Source organism: Sus scrofa, chromosome 7 (assembly GCF_054392235.1).
Source record: "Sus scrofa isolate SSC_HxYL_T2T_F1_AM1 chromosome 7, Sscrofa_HxYL_maternal_Yorkshire_Landrace_v2.0, whole genome shotgun sequence".
NCBI classification, from domain to species: Eukaryota; Metazoa; Chordata; class Mammalia; order Artiodactyla; family Suidae; genus Sus; species Sus scrofa.
This window is the reverse complement of record NC_139389.1, coordinates 39838249-39860623: the sequence shown is the minus strand read 5'-3', so window position 1 is coordinate 39860623 and position 22375 is coordinate 39838249. Positions and strand designations below refer to the sequence as shown.

Genomic DNA, 22375 nt, shown 5'->3' with positions numbered 1-22375 from the left:
GAGTGTCCTAGTCCCTGCCTCCCCCACCCCCCGGCCCAGACCCTGAGTAGGCAGTATAGCAGCGTGTTAAGAGACTCACTGCCTGGACTCAAATCCCTTCTCTACCATGACTAGCTATGAGGATAGAGCATGTCACTCAGCCTCTCTGGACCTGTTTCCTCATCTGCAAAATGGGGATAAGAGAAGCACCTGTCACACAGAGTTACTGTGAGGATGAGAGATACACTCTAGGAAAAGGAGCCAGAACAGAGCCTGGCGTGGAGGAAGCTCTATGCCACTGTCGACATGCTGACGTCCCCATGTTGTCAGAGCTTGGGCTCGGCACCCTGCAGGGAGGGCCCAACCGCCAGGAGGGCTGAGTGTGCGGGGCCACCCTACGGCCCCACCCTCTCTTACCTCCACACAGAATGATGGCTGCGATGAAGAGAGCCAGGTCACTATCATCGAGTTCCAGGGCATTGAACTTGACAGCGAACTCAAACTTGGGCTCAATGATGTCACTGAAGGGCTTTCGGATGCTGCGCAGGAACTCGCGGGTGACAAAACCAGTGCCGTTGGCCACCAGCAGCCCATCCTTATTGACGATGGAGGCCAGCATGGCGAAGATGGCCTCGTGCACGCCGTACTTGAGAAGGGTCACCTGGTCGTTGAGGAAGAGGTGGTCGAAGCTGGGGATGCTCTTGGCGAACTCGGTCAGCTCGCGCACCGTCTCCACCGTGGTGCACTGGCAGCGGTAGAAGACGTGCACGCTGATCTCCTTGTAGGGCGGCAGGCCATTCACCAGCTGCTTCCACACCAGGCCCTTCTCGGCCTGCCACAACGTCTCGATGTCGTGGATCACAAAGGGCTGAAAACCAGGCCCCGTTAGAGGCCAGGCCTCGGGGACCCCTGCCCGTGTGTCCCCCCTCCCCCCGCCTGTACCACAAAGTGAGGGGAGGGAGGAGGAGGGCAGGCAGCAGCGGGAACAGCCGGGCTGCGCAGGGACACTCACCGCTGTGTGGCTGGCCTTGCCGGTGAGGATGGCGCGGGCCTTCTTTTTGGTCATGTTGAAGTTTTTCAGGTAGGCGCTGTAGAGGTGCTTGGAGAAGGCCTTCAGGTCAGCCACCTGCGGGTTGTGCTGACTCCCCTCGTTTGCCGTCAGCCCAGCCACCAGCTTCCTTTTCTCTGCCTCGGGCATCCGGCCAAAGCGAATGGCTGCACAGGGAAGGGGGACAGTCATGGAGGAGCCCGGGCAGTGGCAGCACCTCTAAGGTACACGAGCAAAGACAGAGATGTGTTTTTTTCTTGGTCCTTTTTAGGCCCACACCTGCGGCACATTGCGGTTCCCAGGCTAGGGGTCGAATTGGAGCTCTAGCCGTTGGTCTATACCACAGCCACAGCAATGCCAGATTCTTAATCCACTGAGCAAGGGCAGGGATTGAACCTGCATCCCCATGGATGCTAGTCAGGTTCATAACCTGCTGAGCCATATAGGAACTCCCCAGAGATGCATTTTTTTTTTTTTTTTTTTGTCTTTTTGAGGCCATACTCATGGCATATGGAGATTCCCAGGCTAGGGGTCTAATCAGAGCTATAGCCACTGGCCTACGCCAGAGCCACAGCAATGCGGGATCCGAGCTGTGTCTGCGACCTACACCGCAGCTCAGGGCAATGCTGGATCCTTAACTGAGTGAGGCCAAGGACTGAACCCAAGTTCTCATGGATGCTAGTAGGGTTCGTTAACCCCTGAGCCATGATGGGAACTCCCAGAGATGCATATTTTGAGCATGGGGCCCTCAGAAGCTCTAGAACTAGCAAGGGGGATGCTGGGGAACCCTCTAGAACATAGGTTCCAGGAGGCTGGGCTCACAGTGCTGGGCACACGGGACCCTAACTCATGGTGTGACTGAGTCCCTCTGGTTGGGAGGGGGGCAGCGAGGCAGGAAGACCGTCTCTGGTGTCAAAGGCCTGCGCCTGAGCTCCAGCATGGCAGCTTGCTGGCTGTGCGACTTCAGGCAGGCTACCTCACTTTTTTCATGAGAGAGATGAAATCTTACTAGGCTGTCGGAATTAAACACAACTACTCCCCTGGGGAGCATTCAGAAATCCTAGTAACCAGCAGGGTCTGCAGCTGGCTTCTCTCAGAGGAGAAGTGAGAAGAGTTCAGTCAACCCTGAGGTCTGGGGAGGGGCTAACCCAGTGGCGCTGCAAATCAGGAAAAGCTTGGGAAGGCCAGTGGCCGACCTGCGTGCCCACGGTGTCGGGCACTGCTCTGAGGGCACTCCCTTCTGTCTCTGGGCTCCCGGAACCTGGCCCCGTGATGCCCGTGCCAGCTGCCCATGCGCCACCCGGCCGGCTCACCGTTGTGAGACATGCCCAGCGCCAGGCATTTCTGGAAGCGGCAGTACTGGCACTTGTTGCGGTTCTTCTTCTGGATCTTGCAGATCCGCTCACACTTCTCGTACTCCAGCTTCATGCGGATTGTCCGGCGGAAGAAGCCCTGTGGGACAGCGGATGAGGGAGGGTGAGAAAAGCCACGAAGAAGGGAGAAAGATGGTTCCTGCGCTGCCCGTGGGGCCGTGCTGGGGGCTCGACTGTGCATCAGGATGGAGCAATTCCTCAACTTGGAAGTGATGGGGGGAAGTACTTTGGGAAGGGAGAGGGAGAAGGAAAGTGAACAACTCTAAACCTTCTGAAATAATTAAAATATGATGCCATATTGATTTCAAGTGCGTTTTCGTTGGTTTGGTAACATAAAATTATATTGTGGCTAAGCTGGTTTATTCATAAATGTGGTTCTGCATCTTTCCTGGAGAGTCATTTAATAAAATAAGACGTGAAATTTTGATGGGGGTGCAGTAAGGAGGAAGAACCTACAAGCACCACTGGAAAAAGAAATACAACGTTTCCTTTTTTATCGGAGTGCCCCCTGGGGCCTTAAGGCACAGGAAACCCTGACCACAGGGCTCAAGCCCAAGACCCTCATCCTGTCCTGCCTGTCTTCTCGTGTCCAGTCCCCAGGGGGCGCCAGCAGCCCAGAGAGCCCACGTGAGAGGCTGGGTCAGCACCACGAATGGCGGGCAGGACCCAGAGCTAAGCCTGGAAGGCGCGCAAGGGCCTGGCTGCCTCCCAAGTAGGAATTCCGCCGTGGGTACAGTCAGGGCCTCGCCCCGCAGCAGGGAAAGCCTTTCTGGCAGGTCTATTCAGCACGTGACCACAGCCCCGCCAGGCAGCCACCCCTCCACTGCCCGTACCTTGCACCCCTCGCAAGCGTGGACTCCGTAGTGGAAGCCTGATGCCTTGTCCCCGCACACCCGGCACTCCATGCTGAGGCCACCGCACGAGGCCCCGTCGCAGCCCATCTGCAGCTGGTCCAGCAGCGCGGGTGGAGAGCAGCTCTGGGAGAGATCTGCAGACACAGCAGGGGCAGCGGGTCACAGTCGGCCAGGCCGGGGGGGAGGGGGGAGGTGGCTGGAGCCCCCAGGGCCACACAGACCTCAGGAAGAGCCGGCCTTGCCAAATCACAGCCTTGGCTCAGTCACCTAAGATCTACGTGGCCTTTCCGAGAATCAGCCTCTTTATCTAGAACACGGGCTTAATGACAGGAGGTGAGCAGTGGCCACAGCTTTGCCCCAGCCCTGACGCCCAGCAGGTGTTCCTGAAATGCCTCACTAGATAGTGTATCTGTGTAGTCAGAGCCTCCCCGCCTGCACCCACCCTCAGCGGGAGGGTGGGGGGTGGCTGTGTTTGGGGAGGGGGAGCAGAGGGAAGAAGCCTGAAGATTCTCTTTGGATCGTCCTCAGGAGGCGGCTCTCCTGGCTGAAGAGGCTCCACTGTGTGGGCTACAGGGGACCATGCATGGTGTGTTTTGTGGAGGCCACAGAGTGCAGGCCTTGGCAGGGCCCACCCCTCCTTCCCCAGAAACTGGATTCCCAGGAGTGACAGCAGGAAAGCCTCCAGCAGGACCCCTCCAGGCCGTGGGGAGGGGAGCACAGCAGCTGCTCCCCTCTTGGGCAGGGGAGGGCGACAAGAGTCCCTGGCCTGTCCCAGAGCCTTAGCCCCCAAACTTGGGTCATTCCAATGGTGTGACGGTGCCCCCCTTTCTGCTCCTTCCACCTCCTGGGCACGTGCTGTGGGGAGCCAGAAGCCTGGGAGCACAAAGCCTTCGTACTGGCTCAGTGTTGGGTGCCCCCCACCAAAAGGTAAGGGCCACAGGGCGGAACCCTGTCCACCAGGGCGCTGCTGCTGGGTACAGAGCAGCCACCCAGCGACTCCTCAAGCTGCCTGGGTGATGGGACCTCAGCACCAAGTGGTGGAGGGCCCGCCGCTCCTGGAAGCGGTGTCACAGGAGCGACAGAGCTCCCGCTACCAGACGCTGGGAGAGCGACCTAACACATCGAAACCTCTGCAGAGAGCTGAGCAGGTGCTAGGTAGGGGGTAGGGAGGGTTTCCGGCACCTCCTCCCTGATGTGTGCAGTCTGTGTGCATGTTCGCCTTCTGGCACTTCTTGAAAGCAGTGTTGTTTTTGTGGTTTGCACGTCTGCCTCCTCTGCTAGACTCTATGCACATTTCCTCTGGATCTCAATCCTCCATCGAGCCATGTCCATAGTGACCAGTCACTTCCTGGTGGCCCTTCCTTGTCACCCTCGGGGCCCTGAGGCCTGGCATATGTCTGGTCACCAGGTTGCTGTTGGCCCTGCCCCCCTCTTTCATTCAGTGGACACCTGACGGGCACCTGCTGCATGCAGGGCAGCAGTCAGACCCTGCCCTCAACTGGCCCAAGAAGGAAAGAGGTGGGGGGAAAGCAGAACACAAGGCGGCGAGGGGCAGGGCTGGCCGGGGGCAGGCGGTGCAGGGCGGGATTGCGAGGGAGCCATCACTGGGTGTGAGGCTGTCAGGCAAGGTGACTGCTCCCCTCCCTGGCTCAAAGGTCAGGGCTTTAGGTGACTCCCAGGCTGGCTTCCAGGTCCTCAGAAGCAGCAGGAAGAGGGGTGAGAATGTGACACGGGAGCTGTGGTTCTGCAGTTCCCAAGCTGTGTGTCCCACAAAGGCAGCGATCATGCCTCTTCTTCTGGCTGTTTGTTCCCCTTCCCGCAGCTTCACAGAAACCCAAGCCTGGGGTGGGGTCCTTTGCTCATGAGGCCTGGAGAGCCCCAAACAAGACCTGGGCTGCACTGGCCCCTGCTCAGGGGTGTCAGGACCACCGGGAAGCCTGGGAGAAGCCAAGGTACCCAAGCCCCATGGACTACCGAGGTGGTCAGAGCTCTGGATTGTAAGGAGAGACCCAGAGGGGTGCCCCAGAGGGGCCCTGGTCAGGGGGCTGCAAAGTGGACTGGGGGAAACAGGCCCAGGGCTGTTAGGAGCACTGGGGGAGGGGGGTGATTGGAAAACAGGCACAGGCTGGCAAACCTGACAGCAGTCAGGAAGGTCTGGCAGCTCAGAGTAATGGGACAAGGACACACCCTTTTTTGTTTTTTTAGGGCCACATCTGTGGCATGTGGAAGTTCCCAGTCTAGGGGTCCAATCGGAGCTACAGCTGCCGGCCTACACCACAGCCACAGCAATGAGGGATCAGAGCTGCATGTGTGACTGCAGCTCATGGTAACATCGGATCCTTAACCCATGGATCAAGGCTAGGGATCAAACCTGCAACCTCATGGTTCCTAGTTGGGTTCGTTAACTGCTAAGCCATAATGGGAACTCCTGCCTATCTGAGGGGAACAGGAGAAGAACACAAGTAACTGACACTTGAGGCAGGAAGAGGCAGGGAGATGAGGGGATGGGTGGGCAGTGTGCGTGCAGCCTCCGGGGTGGGGGTGGTGTGGGGATTTGTGTTTACTGTGGTACCCCCATCACTTGGGGGTGAATTTTCCAAAAATAAAGGTTCTGTTTCTTCCTGGTTGACCCCCTGGCTTAAGGGCTTATTTTCCAATCACAATCATATCCTACCTGAAGTAATGATGACAGAATGTTCTTCTTTTTTTTTTTTTTTCCTTTTGTCTTTTTTTTAGGGCTACACCTGGGGCATACGGAGATTCCCAGGCTAGGGGTCTAATCAGAGCTATAGCCTCCAGCCTACACCAGAGCCACAGCAGCAAGGGATCCGAGCCGTGTCTGAAACTCACACCACAGCTCACGGCAATGCCAGATCCTTAACCCACTGAGCGAGGCCAGGGATCGAACCCACAACCTCATGGTTCCTAGTCGGATCCGTCTCCACTCCACCATGATGGGAACTCCCCAGAAAGTTCTTCTGAAGGTCGACCTCCCAGAGGGAGTCCAGGCTTCCAAGAGGCCCCTCCCTGCCACACTGGGAATCTCTGCCTTGGTGACCCTCAGGCATGCTGGTGGAAGAGAGCTGGGCTTGCCTTTGAGGGCTGTCAGCCTGCGCAGCTCCTCTCACCCAGCCCAAACCGCCTCTGCTCTCTGGAGATGCCCCGCTCACTTAATGGACGTCATCTGGGCCCGATCCCGCCCCTGAACTTAGACCCTGGCCACACGCAGCCTGGCTGACCTCCCGAACACCACCTGAGGGCTTGCACTGCCGGTACTGGGAGGGCAGGGGAATGAGCCAGCGTTTATCAGGCCTCTATTCTTCTGGCCACGCCCATGGCATGTGGAAGTTCCGGGTTCAGGGATCGAACCCACGCCATAGCAGCGATCTGAGCCACAACAATGACAATTCATATCCTTAACCACTAGGCCACCAGGGAACTCCCATCTTAGTATCTTTATGCTTGTTAATATCATTGCAAATAGCCTTGGAAGCCAGTAACTGCCACCTTTTTTTTGTTTTGTTTTGTTTTGGCCATGCCCACGGCACATGGAAATTTCTGGGCCAGGAATCGAACCCAGACCACAACAGTGACCCAAGGCACTGCAGTGACAATGCCAGATCCCTAACCTGCTGCACCACAAGGGAACTCCATAACTGCCCACCATTTCAAGATGAGGAACTGAGGCTGGGGTTTAACACATGGTGGGACCTGGATTTGAGCCTAAATCCAATTTCCCTGCAAAGGCTATGTGTTTGAACCAATATCACTTCTTCCTTAGTGCACGGCCAGGCCCTCCACTGCGTGCTTTCCACTGTTAGCCTCACATGGCCCACAAACAATCCTTCAATCCTTCTCACGCCTGTTTTACAGGTGAGGAAACAGGCTCGGAAGGTTAGTAACATGCTGACGGTGGCTCCCGTGGCACCTACGGTGCCCAGTCTTTGGTCATACAGCCGTCTACACGCTACCCTGAAGGCATTTTTCAGCTGTGATGAACACTGAAGTCATTACTCTCCACAATGTGAGGAAGCCCCAGCCAATCAGCTGAGGACCTTGAGGGAGGAAGACCAAGGCCTCCGCAAGGAAGCCAAAGCTCTGCTCCAGACGAACTCAGCTACTCCCCCAAGGGTCCCGTCTCCAGCCCACTGGCCTGCCCGCAGGCTTCTGAGTTGCCAGCCCTCACAGAGACATAAGGCGGTTCCTTAAAATAAATGTCTCTCTACACACACACACACACACACACACACACAAACACACACCCCATCTGTTCTGTTTCCCTAGAGAACCCTGACTAACACAGGGGCAGATGAGAATTATAACCCAGAACCACCCAGCCCTTGGGGCTGAGCTCTTAACCGCTTCCCGAGTGTTCATTACCACTGATCAATAGTTTGTGATTACGATAAAGGACGAGACACACGTCACTGCCGAGGATAACATCAGGCCGTTAATTTGCATGTTTGGACTCAGCATAAACACGAGCCCTGTCGCCCCAGGAGTGAAGTCTCAGCTGCATCACCTTCGATCACAAGTTCAGCAAACAGACACTATTGACCTTCTTCACGTAAGTCCCCGTGTGGTCGAGAGTCCCCGCCCATCTGTCTCTATCTCCGGAGGCATGCTGCTGTCATAGCTGCGAGGGTGGCAGGGGAAGGGCCCCATCTATTGACTTTGCTGGTAGAGCCCCACAGGCCAGCAGCTTCCGAAGTCAGGGCCAATTCCCTGGGCTGTGGGCCGGGTCACCAAGCAGCCTCCTTATCTCTCTTGTCCTGCTGGCCTGGACTGCGAGCTCCTTGGAGCAGGTGCTCAGCCTTGCCCCGCACTGAGTGGCCAGTCCCTGCCCGGACACCCACCAAGCATGTGCTGAGTGAGAGGTGCCACCAGGGCCAGGAGGAAGACCCTTTAATCTACCTCAGCCCTGTGCTAAGACCCTGACCTCTTTCCTGGGTGGGACTGGGATGTCTGTCTGAAGCAGGGGTGGGCTGTGAGCACTGGCTCTAGCAGGGGACCCCGGCGTGGGAGTTTCCGGGTGGCTGAACATGTCCAGGGAGGCCTGTCCCTGGCAGGGGGGGGGGGCGGGAGTGGGGGTGCTTGGCAGGTGCTGAGCTTGCTACAGAGACACACGGAGTCCATACAGAACCTCTGGAGGGTCAGAAGGGCAGCAGACCATGTAGCCATCCTGCTGTTTTGGGGTTTGAGACTGGGCCCCATCCTCCTGCATCACTGAGGGGACTCTAGGGGCTGAAGTCACAGACTCCAGGGAAAGGGCAGGGAACCAGCAGGTGCCAAACACCTATGGTATGTGAAACGTCCTCACCTGGCTGGCCCTAGAGGTGGGCATATCTCGGGTTCTTGCCCTTGGGCGTGATCCCCAACACAAGAAGCTCTGTCTCCAGGGCCCCTGCAACTTTTTTTTTTTTTTTTTTAAAGAAAATAACAGTAACTAATTTACCTCAAGCAATGCATCTTCTTTTAAAATTATGTGAAGAGTGCAGGCTTGTTGAGAAAAGCGCATGAGGGCCGCACACAGCGCCTGACTGGTGCTGCCCCCGTGATCCTGTCCCTCTGAGCAGCCCCAGTCCTGCGCAGGTAGGTACTCCCCACGATAGCTACAGATTTTTAAAAAGCTGTCAGGAACTTATTTCTCTGTGCGTACATGCACACTTACCTTGTCCTTTTTTTTTGTCTTTCTAGGGCCACATTCGGGGCATATGGAGGTTCCAAGGCTAGGGATCAAATAGGAGCTACAGCTGCCTGCCTACACCACAGCCACAGCCACTTGGGATCCACGGTGCATCTGTGACCTACACCACGGCTCACGGCAACGCCGGATCCTTAACCCACTGAGTGAGGCCAGGGATTGAACCCGTGTCCCCATGGATACTAGTCGGACTCGTCTCCACTGTACCACAACAGGAACTCCTCTACCTTGTCCTTTTTAATGACCACTCTGCCACAGTTCACAGGACCAAATCCCCACAGATGGGTACTTTCCAATTCTCTGCTATCGTGAGCAGTGCTGCCGTAAATGAGTGTGGAAACTGCTGTGCACGCTGAGTGAGTATTTACACTGGATGCCTTCCTAAATGAGGAACTGCACACTCAAGTCGTGGCCGCCCTGGCCAAGCTGCCCTTCCCCTTCGGGGGGGTGGAGGGCCATAGCCTCTCCCTCCGGCCAACACGGTCCTCTCCGCCAATCCGATAGGCTGGCGACACCTCATCTAAAGCTTCCCTCCTTGACTGTTGAGCAGATGGAAAAATGTTTCATGTTTTCTGGACATTTTTATGTGTCCTACCGTGAACTGCCTGCTTCTATTTTTCTGCTGGGTGGCTTGGCTTGCAGGATTTATGGGACCTGTTCTATAGTACGACTTTCACAGGGAGTGTGGTAAACAGCCCTCTCTCTGTTTCCAGTCTCTCTGCTGTCAATTCATGGATCTGCTGCTAAGCGGAACCTGGTCAACACCGCATCATGCACAGCACTGCGAGGCCTCAGCCATCTCCTGCCCCCCCCCGCTAAACCCACCAATAACGCGCCCCAGGAGCCTGGACCATACCTGCCTCACTCTACCCGTGCACCAGGCACCATGGTCTGGTCTGCATGTGAACAGCACAGCACGTGGGATCCGGTCCCCAAAGCGGGTGTGCGGGGGGCTGCAGGACAGGACGTCACACTGCAGGTAACTTCTGCGTGTCCAGGCCCAGATGTGGGGACAGTGGGGGCCAGGGCAGGTACTGAGGCCATAACACCGCGGCCCTCTCTCCCTTTCCCTGTCCCATGGGTCCTTGGTGACACTTCTTCCCATTCTCAGCCGCCAGTGTCTTCCCTCTGCGTCCTAAGCCTCCTCGCCCGCCTCCAGTTCAGGACAGCATGTGCTGTTAACACTGGGCGATGGCTGCCGGTCAGCCACTCCTCCCTCCCAAGAAAGGCGGGGTCAGAAAGGCCATCCCAGCCACCAGTCAAGTGACAGGGAGGTCGTTACTCTAGAGGGTGGGGGACACTTGCTCTTGGGCCCTGAAATTACACCAAGCCTACCCCACCAGGGGCCCCGAAGAGGAAGAACCTCTGCAAAATCCCAGGACTTGGCTTTGCAGGTTCAAAGCGGCGCGGTTCAAGGATTCGGGCTGTCCGTCTCCTTCCCCCACACAGACGGGGCCTGCTCCTCTGCCCTGGATGACCGCCTGTGGTCAGCATCTCCTTCAGCTGACCAGAAGCACGATCAGGATGCCCCTCCTGGCAGTACAGCCTCTAGTGGCCCTGGTGCCCTCCAAGGAAGGGGCAGGGATCAGCTGAAGGGCACTCGGGTGGAGGGAGCAGGGAGAAGCTGGGGAGGGGAGGCAGGCAGCAGGGGAAGTCAGGGGCTGAGACGTGGCATCTGGGTGCCCTTGAAGGTGGATGTAACATGATGACAAAGATGAAGACGACGACAGAACAGGACAAGGTGCCAAAGAAGTACGTGCTGCTGCTGTCAGCAGATAAAGGGGAGCCAACAAGTAAGAGAAGAGAAGCTGGAAACTGTCTACCCCAAAGTGTAATTAATCAGTCCTTCCCACTAACCGATTCGCATTCATGCCTAATCACAGTGCAGCCTGATGATGTGTGAGAGGAGGACCCATCGCCTGAGTTGTGTGTGAGTTGTGTGATCCGATTGACCACAATGATCACAGGGACAGCCGATCTTTCTGGCAGGTCGCTGATGCAGATTTGTCCTGGATCCCTTGTGGCAGCGGCAGTAGAACAATAATGACGACGACGACGTGCATCTCACACAGGTGCACTGCATATCCCCGATCCCCCGGCTGTTTTACAGGAAGGAGGGGGGCACCTTGCTCAAGACCCTGCAGCTGATGAGCGATAGAGTGACCCCGGGCTGTCTGGCCCAGTCCTTCACCACCTTGCCACTCTGACCCACAATGATGCTGCGAGCCGGGCCAGGCTCCCGCCTCCGCCCCCCACCCCTGCCCGTGGTGCCCCTCGCACCTGTACAGCTGCTGGAGGGAAGCGAGTGCTCTGGTCCCCCATTGAGCTCTGGGCCTCCTTCGGCCTCTGCCACTTCCTTTTTCTTCTCCTCTTCCCGGACCTCAGGGGCTTCCTCCGGCGGCTGCTCCATGGCTGACTTCCCCTCGGCGCCACGCCTGCAGGCCCGGTCATAGCTCTGGCATCATCTGGGTCTGAGTGCAGATGGACCTCTACAGGGCAGTTCCTGTCAACCTGGACAAGGGGGAGACAGGCGGTGTAGAGGATGAGAGGGTGACGGGAGGGGACACGGTCCAGGGCTACCATCTGGGGGACAGCGTGGCAGGAGGCCTTTTCTGTGCCTGCAGTGCCGTCCCACAGTCTCCATGCCTTGCATCCGTCCCCGCCCCTCTGCCCTTTGCCCACTTGGCACTTGGTTTGGGGGGTATGGAGCCGTCTCTGTTCGCAAGGCGGGGGGTCAGAGCTCGGTGTCACCTTGCCCTGCATCCTGTTCTCTGAGCCTCCAAGAGCCACAGGAGGAGCCACAGGAGAATGATTTGAAGGGCTTTGCCCAGCTCTCTGGGACCTTCCCGCTGGAGACGCTGATATGCATCACACCTCCCAAGGCCTGTGCTATAACCACCAGCACTCAGGCCAAGAGCCACTGCTCTCCTAAGCCCCTGGCCACGGAGAGAGAGGGTCCCCCCTTCCTGTGTCTGTGTGTGGAGGAAGCGCACAAGTGCTGCTAGGCCAGGCTCACAGCAGCCAGCAGATCTGCAGCTGGACCCTCAACGGCAGAGCATCAGGCAAGGGGGCGGCACTCTGTCCTGGAATCTTCCCTGGGGGTCAGTGGGTGGCGAACCCAAGTCTACATCATCCAGGAGGAGGCAGTTCCAACCTGGAGCCATAGCTGCGACCTACGCCTCAGCCACAGCAACAGCAACTTGGGATCTGTGACCTATGTCTCAGCTTGTGGCAGCATGTTGGATCCTGAACTCACTGAGCAGGGCCAGGGATCAAACCTGAATCCTCATGGATACTAGTTGAGTTCTTAACCCACTGAACCACAACAAGAACTCCAGGAGTTTTAAAAAATATAGAAAAAATAAAAAATATAGATGTCTGGCTCATCCCCAGAGTCTCATTTGATTGACTGGGGAGCATCTTGGCCATCAGGATATTTATTGATTTATTTTTATGGCCACATCCACAGCATATGGAAGTTCCCAGGTCAGGGATTGAATCTGAGCCACAGCTGCAGCAATGCTGGATGCCCTGGGCTGGGGATTGAACCTGTACCTCTGCAATGATGGAAGACGCTGCAGTGGGATTCTTTTTTTTTTTGTCTTTTTTGTTGTTGTTGTTGCTATTTCTTGGGCCGCTCCCGCGGCATATGGAGGTTCCCAGGCCAGGGGGCGAATCGGAGCTGTAGCCATCGGCCTAAGCCAGAGCCACAGCAACGCGGGATCCGAGCCACGTCTGCAACCTACACCACAGCTCACGGCAACGCCGGATTGTTAACCCACTGAGCAAGGGCAGGGACCAAACCCGCAACCTCATGGTTCCTAGTCGGATTCGTTAACCACTGCGCCACGACGGGAACTCCTGCAGTGGGATTCTTAACCTACTGTGCCACAGCAGGAACTCCGGGATTTTAATTTTTATTTAATTTAATTAATTTATTTATTTGTCTTTTTGCCATTTCTAGGGCCGCTCCTGTGGCATATGGAAGTTCCCAGGAGAGGGGTCTAATCAGAGCTGTAGCCACCGGCCTATGCCAGAGCCACAGCAACGAGGGATCCGAGCCGCGTCTGCAACCTACACCACAGCTCACGGCAATGCCGGATCCTTAACCCACTGAGCGAGGCCAGGGATCGAACCCGCAACCTCATGGTTCCTAGTTGGATTCGTTAACCACTGAACCACAACGGGAACTCCGGGGATTTTTATTTTTAATGCCCCTGGTGACTATAATACATAGCCAAGCCTGAGAACCAGTGTGCCAAGCGAAGCAACTTCCAGCTGACAGTACATCTTTTAAAAAATTCATTCCCATTTCGTTCCTTTCCATCAGACCTTCCTCTTCTCTTGTTTGGACTGACACAATGACAATTCCTAAAGGCAGTTTGGAAAGTGCCTAGATTCTAAGTTGTGGGGGACATCTGTGTGACAGAAGAGGAAGAACAACTCTGCCTTTTATATATGAGGTACCTGACAAAATATTTCCTCACCCTTTCCTGCAGGCCCTCTAGTCCTGAGTGACTCTGGGAGACGCGACAGAGGGAGGGGTAGGAGCTGACTGGTCTCCCGCATGGCAGGCTCTGCCAGTCCTCCTGAGCCCCCTGGGCAGGTAAGGAGAGGGACACATAGCTCAGGCCCGCCAGGCCCACCGGGCGTCCCAGAGAACACGCAAGAGGCTTCGGGGGCGGGAGACCACAGGGTTCTGACATGACGGGGTCTGTGTGCGCTGGGCCACCTGATACACCTGACACTCCTGTGCCGCAGCTCCCCTCCCACATGCCTGCTGGTGGAATGTTCTTTCACCATGACCAAAGGAACTGTTCTCAGATTCTGGGCTGCCTCTTGAAATCAGATGTGATTCTGGGCATTGGCTAGAGTTTGGGATTTGGACTGCTCTGATTCCGGCACGCACACACGTGTGGTATGTATGCCCACACACACAGGCCTGCCATGCACGCGGCCGTGTTCCGATACCCCCTCTTGCCGCTTCCAGGCGCTAGAGTCGGGGGCAGGGCACGACGCCAACCATTTCCCATCGGGCAGTGGACTGCATGGCGGGAGGTGGTCAGGAGCTCAACCCAGGGACCCTGAGCTCTAGAGACACCTGGTCTGGGGCCTGAAGCCTTCCCATGAAGGTGCTTTGTGAGCTTTAAAGCACTGGAGGGGTCAGTAGATGAAAACCCTTGCATTTGAAGCAGATGGGCAATGGGATCCTGCTGTATAGCACAGGAAACTATATCTAATCACTTGTGATGGAACAGGATGGAGGACAATATGAGAAAAAGAAGGTACACGTATGTACGAGTGAGTCGCTTTGCTGTACAACAGAAATTGACAGAACACTGTAAATCAATCATAAAAAAAAAAAAAAGAGTTCCCGTCGTGGCACAGTGGTTAACGAATCCGACTGGGAACCATGAGGTTGCGGGTTCGATCCCTGCCCTTGCTCAGTGGGTTAACGATCCGGCGTTGCCGTGAGCTGTGGTGTGGGTCGCAGACGTGGCTCGGATCCCGCGTTGCTGTGGCTCTGGCGTAGGCTGGCAGCTATGGCTCCGATTGGACCCCTAGCCTGGGAACCTCCATATGCCGCGGGAGTGGCCCAAGAAATGGCAAAAAGACAAAAAAAAAAAAAAAAAAAAAAAAAAAAAGAGTGCTGGAAGATGTTCAAGCCTCAAAAGAAAAGGATACGTGTAGCGGGCTTCCCCGAGCGCAGCTGCAGACTGTACGCTCTGAGTGGGGCCATCAGCCAAGGTGTGTTCTGTTAGGCCTCTCCCTGCACCAGGGTCCAAGCTGTGTTACAGCTCCAAGCCTTGGGCTCACCGCCTCCATCACAATGGTGCCAGCTTCCAAGCCTCCAAGGGCTTACTGTTCACCAAGCTGCATATATACTGACACATCTCATCCTCACAACAGCCCTAAAGTCAGGTACTACTATTATCTCCATTTAACTGATGGGGAAACTGTGGCGCAGAGAGGGAAAATAACTGACTCAAGGTCACACAGTAACTGGCTCAAGGTCACATAGTAACACAGGGGTAGGATTTGAGTCCAGGTTGGCTCAAGTCTCAATTGCTGTGCTGTGTGCCTTGAGTTCGGTGCTGGGTAAGACCGAATCAGAAGCTGGTGTGTCCCTTCCCTGCTAGATCAGGAAGCTGCTCTTAGCCTCTGTCTGGAGCCATCACTCCTGAATCCTTTGTCCAGCTGCCAAGAACTGCTTCTGTCGGCAACACCCCGGTTAAAGCCCTTCTGGATACAACCTGCCAAATGCCAAAGGCAGCCACAGGCCCTGGTCCCTGGCTCCCTCTACCAGCCTCATCCTACTTGCTCCATTATACAGCATCAATGCCTTGAGCTGGCCTCAGCCTGGAATGCCTGCCACTAGCTAAGGCCTACTGTCCTTGGAGACCTGCCTATACCTCCTCCCTCAGGAAGCTCTCCTTGGCGAGCCCCCGTCTGCTCCTTCCTACTACAGCCCTGATCCAGGCCCTCCAGAGCTGTGATTACCGCGCAAAACTGCAACGTCTGTCAGCTGCTCTGTTCTCACCACGTTACCAGTTTCCCAGCAATGTCCTCTATCCATCTTGCTGAGGCAGGTCCCTGGCATCTGGCACAGTGCCTGGCATTTAATGGGTGCTCAATATATGCTTGCAGACTGAATAAATGAACTAAAAGCATTCACCTCAGTCACAGTATCCAGTTGTAACATTTGCCACTGTGTCGGTTATTGCTGCCCTTGAAACAAGTGCCCCACCGAAGTTTATGCCACAGGCTTCTGTGTCAGGCCTGGGTTCAAACCCTGGCTTTGCAACCCCCTCTCTGTGACCCAAGGGAGACGTAAGCTCTAAAGCCGGGATGCTACCACCCAACCTGAGCGGCTGGCATGAGGATGAATCCACCACGCGGAGAATACTCAATAGCGCTGGCTTGTCTCCGGGGATGACACGGCAAGTGACAGGCCAGGTCTGAATGTGTGCTGGCCTACTGGAATTCCAGGTACCCAATAAACCCAGAATTTCCCAATTCCCTGCCTCACAATCAACTGTGAGAGGAGATCCGACGGCGCCCCACCCTGGGCACATGCTCCTTTGGGAGAGAGGGGCCCGAACCCTTCTCCACTCCGGCCCTCCCACCCCCACCCTTTGGCGACCCAGCTGCTGCATCTCCCCCCTCCCCCATGCGTCAGGCTGTCCCGCACTCTGCCCCTCAGCCCTGATCCCAGCAAAGACCGCTCCCTCCTCCTCACTCTGACCCCTGGGCGTCCTCGGCAGCCCTAAGGGTGGCTTCTTCTTGTATTTTTGCTTCGCTCCACTCCACCAGGCTGAGGGGCTGACTCTGGGTGGAATTGGAAGAACTCCAGAACTGGCGGGGGGGCTCACTTTCTCTGGTGCCTGCACTCTCTGAACAGAACCAGCTCCCAGGCCACTCCTCAGGCTTGGCCTCAGGTGACCTGCTGAGGCGAAACCCATTCCAAGGCTGCACAGGCCTCTCATGTACCCTGAGGGGAGTGAGTGGAGTGACTGGGACTGGCGAATGAGGAGCAGAGCACCGTGGAGCTGCTGGTCTGGAAGGCCAGGGCACTGGTCAGAGCCGGGTTAATGACTGATGGGGAGGCTGGGTTACAGCGCTGTCTCTGATAGAGGCGATGCCCACATCTGAAGCCTTCGCAGACAGCAGGACGTCAAAACGGTGCACGGCACACAGACACCAGCCCGAGAGACAGGGCCCAAATCATTGGTGGTGCGCTCTTCTGAGGGGCGGAGTTGGAGCTGATTCTTACTTCCTTTTTTTTTTCTTTTTAGGACCGCACCTGAGCATATGCAAGTTCCCAGGCTAGGGGTCAAACTGGAGCTACAGCTGTGGGCCTACACCACAGCCACAGCAATGCCGGATCCTTAACCCACTGAGCGAGGCCAGAGATCAAACCTGTATCCATGAGGATGCGGGTTCAATCCCTGGCCTCGCTCAGTGGGTTAAGGATCCAGCATTGGCGTGAGCTGTGGTGTAGGTCGCAGGCGTGGCTTGGATCTGGCATTGCTGTGGCTGTGGTGTGGGCCGGCAGCAACAGCTCCGATTAGACCCCTAGCCTGGGAACCTCCATATGCCGAGGGTTCAGCCCTAAAAGGACAAAAGACAAAAACAAAAAACAAAACAAAACTCTACGATGAGTATGGGACACTTTCATGATGGGGTAAGAGAGGGAGATATGTTAGAAAGTGGTTTTTGTGTATGTGTTTTTTGTTTTTGTTGTTTGGGCCACACCCTCGGCATGTGGAGGTTCCCAGGCTAGGGGTCAAATCAAGCTGTAGCCACTGGCCTATGCCAGAGCTACAGCAACGCGGGATCCAAGCCGAGTCTGTGACCTACACCACAGCTCATGGCAACGCTGGATCCTTAACCCACTGAGCGAGGCCAGGGACTGAACTGGCAACCTCTTGGTTCCTAGTCAGATTTGTTTCCGCTGCGACACAACAGCAACTCCTGTTAGAAAAAGTCTTGAACAAAAAAACCTGAATGATATGCTGAAAGATACACTGCGGTAAGACGGGCCCACCCAGAAGAAACCCAGACCCTGCCCACTGGGCGCCGGGAGAGGCTTCTGAGCTAAGGACGGCTGTGCCGGGGGCAGAGGGCCCCAGTGGGGGACCTTTCCAGAACCTTCTCACCCCAGGACCTCAGGTGCCTGCCTGCTGATGCTGCTGGCTGCCTTTACCCGCTTGGTTAACCACCACTTGCTGAGTACCCACATGTATGTGCCCAACACAACCCTGCCATGAGTGATGCCCAGGCCCTGAGGGACAAACACCGCGCACGGTGGCCCCATGTGGGTGGTCAGGAGGGGTTCCGGAGGCTGGCCTTTGACGGAGAGGCAGACTGGGGAGGTGACAGTGTGATTGGGGAACAGAGATGTGAAAAGGCCCCAGGGAGGCGGCAGGACGCACAGACCCTCTGAGGAGTGGCAGGAAGGCCGAGTGGCTGGAGAGCTCCTGGGGCCCTGAAGGGCAGGTTGAGGATGGGGGTGGGTATCTGAGGGCAGCAGAGCTGAGGGGGGTCAACAAGAGCACGGGCAGGGTCAGAGCAGCATTTAGAGCCCCTATGACCACTGTGGAGGACGAACTGGAAGTGACATCAGCTGAGCCCAGGTCACTTGGGACAGGAAGATCCAGGCTGGGCCGAGGGATGAGGCCCTTCCACAGAGGCGAGGGCTCTCCCGCCGCCCCCGTGCCCTCATTGAGCGAGACGTCAGGCTGGGATCAGGCCTCTCCAAGGCCCCTTTCTGCTCTGACCTGCCTTGGCTCCACCTCCCAGAGCTGTTCTGGTCTGGTGATCCCCGGCTGTGACACACATACATGTCTGGGGAGCAGATGCGGCACTTGGCACTGCTTGGCGGGAGGCCAACTCACGTAACAGCCATCACGTTCCTGGGCCTGACAATTGCATCCAGGCCCCCGAACTTCTGACCCCCGGCTCTCCCCACCAGCACACCAGCCTGCGCGTCAGTGGCGCTGCTTCGGTGTCTGTGGTCACAGGCTGTGGACTGGACCCCACCGCCCACACACTTTCCTTTTTAAACAACCAAGACGCGGACATCGGCCAGCCCTTTAAAGTTCCCAAAGTGCCTTCATATACATGCACTCCTGTCAGCACGCTCCTGTCAGCGCGGAGCTGGGGATCTTTAGGGCGTTCACATTCCAGTCCGGAGGAAGGTGAGACTTGTACCTGCGACCACCACACAAAGAGAGGAAGGGAGGAGCGGGCTGAGTCCTCAAGAGGAGGAAGTGGCCTCTTGCTGGAGGCCTCAGGGAAGGGTCCAGGCCGAGGAGAGCTGGGTCATCCAGAAATGATCTTAAAAGTAAACTATGCTCATCAGAGAAAACACTTAAGGGTCCAGAGAAGAAAATAAAATCCAGGCGTTGGCAGATGAGTTTTGTTTACCCAGACTGAGGGGTAGGTGTTCTAGGGAGGGGAAAAGCAGGACCCCAGGCCCGGGAGAGTAGAGCAGGGTGGTAGGGACCAGAAAAGGCTGGGAGCCTTCACTCACCCCACAGTCCTGCTTCTCGCTTCCCTTCCTGAAGCCCTGCAATGCGAAATAGTCTCCCTTTGCTGGGGAGCGGACCCTCTGCCCGCCCGACTAACTGCAACTCCTGGTCCTGTCTGACCTCCGGTCTCCAAGTGTCAGCCGGCACCTTCCTCCTCCCCAAAGCCATCTCCTCCAGGTACTCTTATCACAGCTCTGTCACTGGACGGCTTTCCCGGCCCTCCTCCTCCTCCTCCGTTTATCACGCCCTCCCCCTCTGTGTAGGTCCAGAAACCCCTAGGAAGGGCTAAGTGCTGGAAGGGTGACACTTGACACTTTTGATCTCAGGAGCACATCTGCCTTCTCACTATTCTCCTAAGTCAATGAGGGTCAAAGGGTCACGGCCTCTAGTAACCTCTGCGTGAGGCAATTCAACAAACCAGAGCAGCTGTCCAGGCCCTTCGGAAATCCAGAGCCTGGCCCGAAGTGGGATACAGGAGAGAGAGCGCTAGGGCTCTGTCTTCATTGTGTATGTTCCTCTGGGCAACCTGCTCACCTCTGTGTGGCTCAGTGTCCCCATCTGTAAGATGGAACTAATATCTGCATGCTTGCCCTAACAGAAGCAGCCAGGCTCAGATGAGACTTTTTTTTTGGCTGTGCCTGTGGCGTGTGAAAGCTCCTGGGGCAGGGATCAAACCCACACCACAGCAGTGCCCCCAATCCACTGCAGGATCCTTAACCTGCTGTGCCTTAACCTGCTGAGTTCTCCAGATGAGACATGATGTATGAAAAACATTTGTATTATAAAACTTACATGCTAAAATGTTAATGATGACTATCCCTTAGGGGTAATTTTTATTTCTTCTCTTAGTGCTCATATAATTTTTCTAAGTTTTCTATAATGAATATGTGTTGTGTTTAATACCCAAAATAAAACAAAACAGGTTTAAAAAGTATGACACAAACATGAGACACTATTTCAGAGAGTAGCAAGGTAAAGCAGGAAACGCTGAAGAAGCCCATCTCACGGTGCAGCATTCCGGCCAGTGCCTATCATGGAATTCCCTGCCAATCCTGCAGGCGGCACAGGTGGTGCCGCGGCAGCACGGGGAGGGACACACGGCTGGGAGGAAACAGCGAGTGGTCCAACTGCACTTCTGCCTCACACCCGTTTTATCTGATTGCAGCCCAGAGCTGACACACACCTGCCCAACAGCCCAGATAACTGTGAGGGGAAACCAGTCAGGGATGGGAAGGAGGGGAGGAGGGGGGCGAGGAGGGGAGGAGGGGAGGGGGCAAGAGGGAAGGGGAAGGGTGAAAGGAGGGGGAGGAAGGAGGAGGAGGGGGATGATGGGGAGAGGAAAAGCTTTTACTAGGTCGTAGTTGTAATTGTTTTGAAAATAAGCATGAATGTCTCTGGTGACGAAGCTGAGAAGAGCCAGGAGACCCCTTCAAAAACATCTTGTCTGCCCAACACAAGCCCTGGGTCTCACTTGAGTGAAACCAGCTCAGGAACTAGGGGCCAGGACTGAGAGCAGGGAGCTGCAGCTGCTGGCCACAGCCACAGCAACATGGGATCCGAGCCGTGTCTGCGACCTACACCACAGCTCACAGCAACGTTGGATCCTTAACCCACTGAGTGAGGCCAGGGACCGAACCTGTCTTCATGGGTACTAGTTAGGTTCGTTACCGCTGAGCCATGACGGGAACTCCCTCCCTTTTCAAGTGTGCACTTGTTTGGCTGCTTTCTAAGGTCTCAGATAAGGGCCTCGCTAACAAATATTTGGAAAACATTAAGTCTGCCAAAGAGGAAAGGGAGAACCAGAGGTGAGGGAGTGACAGGACAAAAAAACAAGAGTATTCAAACTTCAGGGGGCCGAGAAGGGACTTTTTAAACATCAAAGCACCTTGAAAATCAGATGGGCCCATGCCCTCACCTTCCAATTCTCATATTGTTCTGACAGCAGCTTCTGGCGTTTACACCTGCATGACAGCCTGCAAGGGCTCTCAGTGAGAAATCGGGTCAAAATCCTGGAACCCCTCCCTAAGGACTCAGGAGCCAGAAGGAGGGGTGTGTGGGCGAGACGGAGAAACACTGGGATTGGGTGACTTAGTAATGACACTGGGGAATTTGTTCAGAGAACGAAGGCTCCACTTGTCATATCATGTCAGGCTCGCAGGGAGGAGCACAGCCTCCTCCAGCAGGACAGAGGGGCCCCTCAAAAGCATCAGGTAAAGCACTGCTGCAGTTCCCCAGAGCTACTAGCACAGGACGTGGGGGTCCTCCCTCCAGGGCCCCCTCTGCCCTGAGGGGAGGCCTGGAACCCAGGGAAGAACTTCCCAGAATTCCCCTCAGGTCCTACCCGGCTCTTTGCCAGGCCGCTTTGGCCCTGGTCCTGAATCCAGGCTCTTCCCTGGAGGCCCGTGGGGATGAACAATGCAGGGAGAAGCAGCTGGAACTCGGGAAGCCTGCTCTCCTGGACTCTCAGCTCTGCGGCAACAGGAAAACATGGCCTTGACAAACCGTATCCGGATTGAGCTGGAGCCACTGTTTTCCTCAAAACAACTGCTCTGGGGAGGACACCGTGCAAGTAGGAGGACAGACACTACTCACCGGGGCTCAGTGCCATTTGTGTGGGGCACAGCCGCCAACTAGGAAGATGACAGGCTGGGGTCGAGTGGTCCTGGGGATCCTGGAGCCGCCACCAGGCCCTCCTCTCTGACTGCCTCCTCCAGAACCTCCACCCAAATCCTGGGGCGACCAGAATAAGTGTCTCCCCACCCACTGCGACCTGCCTGGCAAGGCTCTGCACACCTTTCCCCCACAGTACTTCCTGTCCCCCTCCCCCAGGAGCCCAGGCAGGCTGGGGCAACGTCTTCCTCCATCCATCTGGACCACCCTTGGGATTCCCAGGCCCACTGGGTGATCCTGGGCACTGACCCTAACATGGGCCAAGGCCAAGGCCACGAAGCTTGCATTTCTCTGTCTGGGCAGGGTGGAAGGGGCTGGATGGGCACCAGCAGCTCCCCTCTGTGACACCCACAGGAAAGCCATTTATTCCAAGAGTGGCCAAGGAGCACCCAGCAGCCAGCTCACTGGCTTGCCTGAAGTGCCTGCCTCCCTAGGGAACAATCTGCACCCCAGATCCTACAAGCACTGGCGTTCTCTTGCTTCCGAGCACTAGCGCCTGGTGCCACCCTAACAGTGACCAGTCACCTCAGAGGAGGCCGGCTGGCGTGAGGGCAAGGGCAGGGCTTTGGCCCCACCAGAACTGGGTTTGAATCTTAGCTCTGCCACTCACTAGCAGCGTGGCCTTGGGCAAATTGCTTCATCTCCCTGAGCGACTATTTCCTTATTTGTATAATCACTCAGCCCAGAGAGATAACCCGTCTGTAGTCAGGGGG

General features: G+C 56.2%; 1 protein-coding gene across 7 annotated transcripts in view; it reads right to left on the bottom strand.

Moving 5' to 3' along the window:
• PPARD (peroxisome proliferator activated receptor delta) overlaps window positions 1-22375 on the bottom strand; it is a 72584-nt gene that overhangs the window by 2124 nt on the left and 48085 nt on the right. For all 7 annotated transcript variants that reach the window (NM_214152.3, NM_001130241.3, XM_084966733.1 and 4 more), the window contains 5 exon segments: window positions 397-847; window positions 992-1194; window positions 2341-2479; window positions 3234-3388; window positions 11239-11469. In NM_214152.3, coding sequence (NP_999317.2) covers window positions 397-847; window positions 992-1194; window positions 2341-2479; window positions 3234-3388; window positions 11239-11368 — 1078 coding nt within the window. In that variant the 5' untranslated portion in view covers window positions 11369-11469.